Source organism: Triticum dicoccoides, chromosome 3B, assembly GCF_002162155.2.
Source record: "Triticum dicoccoides isolate Atlit2015 ecotype Zavitan chromosome 3B, WEW_v2.0, whole genome shotgun sequence".
Classification (NCBI taxonomy): domain Eukaryota; kingdom Viridiplantae; phylum Streptophyta; class Magnoliopsida; order Poales; family Poaceae; genus Triticum; species Triticum dicoccoides.
The window spans coordinates 49,326,410-49,334,031 of record NC_041385.1 but is presented as its reverse complement, the minus strand read 5'-3'; the positions used below and the strand labels follow the sequence as shown (position 1 = coordinate 49,334,031).

Sequence of the window (7,622 nt, the reverse complement as noted above, 5' to 3'; positions counted from 1 at the left end):
AAGCGCATTTCGTACGTGAAAAATAGCCCAAAAAGTGAATTCCCGAGGCATATTTAAGCCTAAAGTAGCATTTTTAGCGAAAACAGACAGTTTCAGGGACTTATACATAAAATATTACAACAAGAATATAGTCGCATAAATCTATGGTACAACGGGGGCTAAAACACAAATAATCCAAGCTGCAGCCAGCGCCACCCTCTTTTTTTTCATTGCCAGGACTCCCACGGTCGTGGCCCATCCGAGGCCCAGCAGCCAGTGCCCGGCCAGCCCACCAGGGGGACGACACTAGGGTTCCTCCTAGCGCCCGAACAGTGGCGGCGACTGCTGTTGGTGGGGCCCGAGGCCCGGGCGGTTGCGCGCAGCACGCGCGCCCCGTCTGGTAACGCCGGCGGCCCGCACGACGGCGGTTACGTGGCCCTCACGATGCGGCCGGTACTCCAGCACGCGAGCGGCCGGCGGCCGGCATGGGCATGCACGGCGTCGACCGGACTGCGTTCGTGGCGCGGCGATGACCAGCGCGTGGTGGTCAGTACTAGCTCGCGGCTGCCCGGAGCCTGGCGCGGTGGTGGCCAGCAGAGCCGATCAATGGTAGCTGGCGAGGCGGCACAGCGACGCACGCGGCAACGGCCATGCGCCAGCTGGGCGAAGTGAGCAGCGCGTGGCCAGCAGTGCACGGCGGTGCTTCGGGCGATGCGGGCGTACATCGGGTACGCGGTGGCCACGGCGCGGCGTGGATGACCAGCGGGGTCGCAGCCGGCGATGGCTACGGTGCGTGACGACGGCAGCCAGCAGGGCACGCGAGCGCGCAGCGGCGCGAGCATGCAGCGGGCACGGGAACGCCCAGCATGGCCATGGTGACGCCATCGATGGTTTGGCATGGCGTCATCTGTACGTCGGCCTCGGGATGCAAGTCTTCGTCTTGTTCATCCGGAACTCCGACGACGCATGGCACATCTGGTGCTTTTGCGGCGGTACCGTAACCATCTGGGTCACGATCTGTACAGACTCCTTATAGTGCAGTTAACAAGTTCCTCTTGATCCAAGAACATCGACATTGGTCGGCGACGTATTCGTCAGCTCGGTTCTTGGGAGAAAAATCCACACCATAGTTAGATTAAATCCGAAAAATATATTACTCGCAAAAACAGAATCGCGAGAACATGAGAAATCCATTTTTGCAAAAGAGAGATCAGATCTTATACCTCCGCGTGAACGACGAAAGCCTGCTTGATGCAGGCTTGACGCAGGCTTGATGGATAGTTGGTGGAGCGAAGCATGCTGATGACATATTCCGCAACTCCGCCGGCCAGTCCGGTCTGAGGTTGCGGAGCGAGGGCAAGCGTCGTAGACGAAGTAGTCGAACACGCAAAGTAGAACACGCAAAGTAGATGAACACAGAGAAACATGATGAGGACTAGCTTTATTAATCAATAATCAAGTGTTACAATGATGACTCCTCGTCGTTTTATATAGAGGTAGGGGGTCAAGGGAAGTACCCACTTAACCTAAAACGTGGAACCCGGAGGGGCCAGCCCGTGCGATACACCCCTTTGTGTGGCCCGATTTCCCAACACAAATCATGGCATGAGATGAGGAATATAGCTCAACCATATCACAACCGTGTCATGGTACACAACAGAAACGCACGCCACGTTGTTTATCATATCACCCCACGTTCTTCTAGCTGAGCGGCGACAGCTCCACAAGCACCCACCTCGTCATCCCACATCGCCCGCTTCTGCACCTCCGCCTCCCGTGAACGTGAACAAGGCCATGGACGGCAGTTTGAGCTAGGACTCTGTCCATCTCCTCCGGGGATGGCCGCCTGAAAAACTGTGTCTTCCTGCTCCGTGCCATTGGCCGTGTACGAGATGGAGCTAAGGGCGCAGGAGGCCGCTGCCCACCCGTTCCCGTCACCAAGACCAAGGTCGACGGCCGCGTCGGCTTCTCCCCGCGAGCTCGACGAGCTCATGGCCGGCCGACGCCTCCCCTCCAGCGGCGAGATGTGCCAGCCTCCCGACGGACGGCCGCACCTTCCCCAACCTCGTCGTTATAACACACGAGGAATGACGAGCGGGAGGCCCGGGCAAGAGGATGAGGAAGGCGACGTGGACGAGGTAAGCGTCGACGAAGCTCTCCTGCCGATCCCTAGGAGGAGCCAGGACTGCAAGGAGCTAGGAGAGGTGAGCTTAGCGGTGGGCGCCGAGGTGAAGCGGCAGCTGTGGCTCGCCGGCCCGCTCATCGTCGGCAGCCTGATGCAGAACCTGATCCAGACCATCTCCGTCATGTTCGTCGGGCACCTCGGCGAGCTGCCCCTCGCCGGCGCGTCCATGGCCACCTCTTTCGCCACCGTCACCGGATTCAGCTTGCTGGTAAGTAGCATTTTGCTAGCTAGCTTGGCGCTTCATGTTTTCCACATCATGAATTTGTGCAAAGATGGTAGGAATATGAGTCACGTATACTATAAATTACTCCCTCATCAGTGTAAAAAAAAGTCTTACGTTATGGGATGAAGGGAGTAATACTCTATTCCTACGACCCACGTAAAGCTACGAAAGATTTCTACGTAACCTTCCTAAATCCTTCTCTACCCCCCCTGATTTTCGGGGGGTGGGGCCTCATCCTCCCTCTTCCCCAACGATGATTATCCACGTTGCTAATCATGTAAAGTATGTAACTTCTGCTACGTAGGTGTAGCATTACCGCTATTCCTAAGTTGCCTAAACATGTTTCTCTATCTCAGTTAGCTTTTGAAGCTTTGGATCCACATCCAACCACCCTTTTAAACCTTTAATAATGGAGTAAAAGTTGCACTGATTAATACTTTGCAATAACACTTTCGAAGCTGCATGCGAGTATGAACTTTTCTCTAAAAAACTTAGCAATGTGGAATGTTAGGTGGCGAAGGTTTTCAGAAGCGAGAACTACTCAGTCTTTTATTGTTCTTAACTCGTCCTTTTACGACCAAGAATAGCCACCTATGAAGATGTGTATATGTGCCCATATGAGATATGCATGGTGTTTCTGATACGTGAATTGCTATATATAACTCGCACTCCTGAAAATTTGTGAAATTTTAGTCGTTTTTTGTTCATTGATGTTTCGATGTGTGAAATTTCAGCCACTCTTTTAGGTTCATACTTTTGTTTCCTATAAGTTTCCTTTCTTTTGTGAATGCACATTGATTATACGTGCAATTACTTCAACTGCATTTTAATGTGTCCAGACACAAAAGAGTCTAAAACATGAGAAATTTTCAGGCACCATTACGTAATGTGTCCAGGTAGTTACTTTTGATGATGCATATGACTATCTGAGCCCAGCCCATGGTACATTCATCACCGGTTATGCTCCCTCGCGCCGTGGGTATCCTTCTATTTTTGTCACCATTACCTGTCGCCTATGCCATCACAAACCCGTCAGTTATCTCCATGTGCAATTGCGCCACCATCCAAATCCTCTTACATAAATATCATTTTTTTTTCAAATATGTTTATCTTTACACTTTAACCATATATAAGTGGCTTGTTTTTAAAAGGATAAGTCAACTTTCTGACTGTTGCTTATTTTGTCAAGATTTGTGTTGTCCTTTTCTTTTTCCTTGTGTTGTTTTCATGTCTTCTTTGATTAATTTTTCGACTTGCCCCTTTTCGGGGTCAATATTATCTTATTTGGCTTTAATCCCATCACCTTTTGACTCTTATTTTTTCTGTTTTTATGCATTTTTCTTTTCTTTTTTTCTTGTTTAGTCAGGTTTTCTTTTTGTATTTATGGGTTTGTATGGGATTTTGTGTGAGTGTAAAAGTATATACGCAAGTAATATACAATATGTGTGTAAATTATACTTAATTGTTAAAAATTGCACTATGCTTATTCTTTGCATATTAAAAAAAATGCAATTTCAAAGCAAAGTTATGTGTAAGCTTTTTAAAGTTGTTTTTTCATTCCCTTTCTTTTAAAGGGGCATACCAATGCCACTAATTCATTCTTTCATAGAAAACTTATTTTTTATTTTATTTTTTCTTGAAGGATAATATCAATGCCACTAATTCATTTCTAATTAGAACTTTTTTTTTGAAAATTTCACTATTATATGCTTACTCTTGCATAGTATAAAAAATGCAATTTTTGTATAAATTGTGTGCAAATTTTGCTGCTATTTGTTTCTTTTTTATGTTCTTTCTTCTTAAAGGGTAATGCAAATGCTACCAATATATTCTTAGTTAGAAAACATGAATTTTATTTTTGTGTGTCCAAGTACACACACAAGTACTATACAATATGTGTGTACATTATACTAGAGCGTGAAAATTGCACTGTTATATGAGTATTCTTTGCATATAACAAAAATTATATTTTTAGTGTGTGCAATTTTTCCTTTCATTTTTCTTCTTCTTAAACGGTATACCAATGTCACTTATTCATTCTTTCTTAGAGAACTTTATTATTTTGATTTTATTTTACTTTTTATTTCATTTTCTTTCTTCTTTAATGGCAATACCAATGCCACTAATTTGTTCCTTCTTAGATTTATTTTTGCCAAAACTACACTATTAGATGATTATATTCTTGCATATTATGAAGAACACAATTTCTGTGTAAATTGTGTGCAATTTTTTTATTATTTTTTTGTTTGTTTTGTCATTTTCTTTCTTCTTAAAGTGTAATACCAATGACACTAATTCATTCTTTATTAGAAAACATCATTTTTGTTTTCCATTAATATTTATTTATTCATTTTTGTTTTCACCGAAATTCTAAATTCAGTCCCCTGACCCCTAGCCAGTCCCTTGTGTTTACTGTCAAACTTCCGGTTTCATAAATGACATTATTCTTCCTCCCATTTCCCCTTGATCAGACAGGCATGTCCAATGCTCTGGACACTCTATGTGGCCAAGCATTTGGCGCCGGCCAATACCACCTCCTTGGCATATACAAGCAACGCGCCATGCTGCTACTCACAGTCGTAAGCATCCCTGTCGCCATCATGTGGTTCTACACTGGTCAGATCATGCTCCTGTTCGGCCAAGACCCCGAGATCGCCATGGAGGCAGGCATGTACGCCCGGTGGATGATCCCCGGCCTCTTCGGCTATGGACTACTGCAGTGCCACGTTCGTTTCTTGCAGTCGCAAAACACCGTGCTCCCGGTCATGGTGAGCGCCGGCGCGGCCGCTCTGTTCCATCTGCTCGCCTGCTGGCTGCTCGTGCACGTTGCCGGGATGGGCAGCAAGGGCGCGGCTCTGAGCACCGCCGTCTCCTACTGGGTCTACGTGATCTTACTGGCCATGTACGTGAGGGTGTCGAGCTCTTGTAAGCAGACGTGGACCGGGTTCTCCATGCAAGCCTTCCATGGGGCGCACGACTTTCTCAGGCTCGCCGTGCCGTCTGCTCTCATGCTTTGGTGAGTGACATTTGGAGTTCTTAACTAGATGTCGCAAACTCGAGATCATCGGTCGGGTCTTGATGTTCGCATGTCATGGCAGCTTGGAATGGTGGTCGTTCGAAATCCTCGTGCTGCTTTCAGGACTTCTTCCAAATCCTAAGCTGGAAACATCCGTCCTATCAATCACGTAAGATTACAGTCCCATCGCCGAGTTTCTTGCTGTGTCGATTTGCTTCGTGTCTTCACGTACATTTGTGTCTTGCGACAGACTCAACACGGCTAACTGTCTCTTCATGATTCCCTACGGCCTCGGCGCTGCCATAAGGTAAGTAAATATATACCCACTTCAGTTTATGTAGTTCATATTAAAATATCTGAAACATCTTATATTTGTGAACGGAGGAAGTATCACTGAAGCAAAATGTCAATGTCCCTTCATGTTACTATTCGTGCATGGTGTTTTGCATGAAATATAAGATCGTGCTTCGTGCAGCACCCGTGTCTCGAACGAGCTCGGGGCGGGGCGGCCACGGGCAGCCCGCCTCGCCGTGCACGTCGTCATGTTCTTGGCCATCTCGGAAGGAACCGTCATGGCTGCGGTCGTGGTCCGTGTGCGCTACATCTGGGGCCACGCTTACAGCAGCGAGGAGGAGGTCGTGTCATACGTTGCCAGGATGCTGCTGGTGATCTTGGTGGTCAACTTTTTCGACGGGATTCAGTGTGTTCTCTCAGGTACATTGCCCTACGTGGATCTGCTCCTCGATCAGTTGCTAGCTATACACGGCCGGTTGACATGGCCGGGAGGGACAAAACACATGTGCATGTATATAACGCTATATCAGTCTGTATATAGGTGTTGCTAGAGGCTGTGGGTGGCAGAAGATGTGTGCCTTCATCAACCTTGGGGCATTCTACGTTGTCGGCGTGCCGGCGGCCTACCTCATAGCCTTCGTGTTGCGCGTCGGCGGGATGGTGCTTTCCCTTTGCATCTATTCGTTTGGTTTTGTCTAACCTTTTACCTTGGATGCCATGCTGAGAGCGCGAACCATAATAACGTATGTGCAGGGCCTTTGGATGGGGATCATCTGCGGTGTTCTGGTGCAGGTCATGCTGCTCACGATCATCACACTGTGCACCAATTGGCAGAAGGAGGTAATTAGTTCATGTCGTTTTTTTGTTTCCGCAGATTCGGGTTCATGCGTGTAATGAAGTAATTAGTTCATGGTTGTGTGGACTGAACATGCATGTGACCCATATATAGGCGATGAAGGCGAAGAACAGAGTGTTCAATTCTTCTATTCCGACGGATCGATCTACTCATGACATGAAGATAAGTATGGAGGTCTCGTGCTACTGAAGATAAAAGAGGATGAAGTGAAGAACAAGCATATTCTTTTCTTGCAGCAAAGCTGAGGAAGGGAAATATCTTTGATGAGTTCCTTGGCCCCTGAAAGACACATTAAAACTATCACTGAGGACAGGGCGTCGCTCTATTGGCAAGCCATGCGGGTGTGCACGCTGCCCAACCAGGTTCGAGCCTTGGGCTAGGAGTACGAGTGTTTAGGTTGCTTTCTTCTGTAAAAGTATGCCACAAAGGGCTAGTCCTGGTTGGCCTTATTTTCTAATAAGATGTCTAGTTAGCATGAAAATTACCTAAAAATAATGAGCTATGCGGGGGACAGGAGGAAATACTTACCAATATATATATATTACATTCATTTATTGATTTCCAAAATCATTTCTAAATTTATTAAGTAGACGAATTCATGAGTTAGAATACTCATTTGATTATTCATTTATATATATGACATTTCATCAGATTACATGTAGCAAAATAATTAATATATTGTGATTAAGACAGATCTCACATCATAAAGAATTTCGGTGGTGGGCGCCCATGTAGAGATATAAATTATATTCATTTTTTATTTGAATTTGTTTATACATTTATTAACTAGAAGTATTCATGAGATTTAGAGTACCCATTTTAGTATTCATTCATTTATTTTGGTTTGCTATCACACTGAATGTAGTAGAAGCAATAAATATAGTGTTTAAGGTAGGTATCAGATCATGTGGATTTTTTTCGGCGAACGTGCATATGGAGATATATTACACTTATTTGTTGATTTGCAAAGTTGGTTGTACATTTATTCACTAGATGTATTCATGAGAGTTAGGGTACTCATTTGATCATTCATTTATTTATTTGGTTTGCTATTACAATCCTTGTTGCA

At 45.9% G+C, this 7,622-nt stretch overlaps 1 protein-coding gene across 2 annotated transcripts; it reads left to right on the top strand.

Moving 5' to 3' along the window:
* The first annotated feature begins 1,560 nt into the window (after nt 1-1,560).
* Nucleotides 1,561-7,107, top strand: LOC119274631 (protein DETOXIFICATION 16-like). Of its 2 annotated transcripts, XM_037555345.1 has the most exons (8): nt 1,570-2,372; nt 4,859-5,403; nt 5,486-5,572; nt 5,654-5,710; nt 5,879-6,117; nt 6,239-6,357; nt 6,451-6,537; nt 6,647-7,107. In XM_037555345.1, the coding sequence occupies exons 1-8, from the start codon at nt 1,872-1,874 to the stop codon at nt 6,740-6,742; spliced, it is 1,731 nt and encodes a 576-aa protein (XP_037411242.1). In that variant the 5' UTR covers nt 1,570-1,871; the 3' UTR covers nt 6,743-7,107. The 2 variants fall into 2 exon arrangements, with proteins under 2 accessions (XP_037411243.1, XP_037411242.1); XM_037555346.1 differs by lacking the exons at nt 6,451-6,537; nt 6,647-7,107 and having other exon boundaries at nt 1,561-2,372; nt 6,228-6,317.
* The last annotated feature ends 515 nt before the right edge of the window (nt 7,108-7,622 follow it).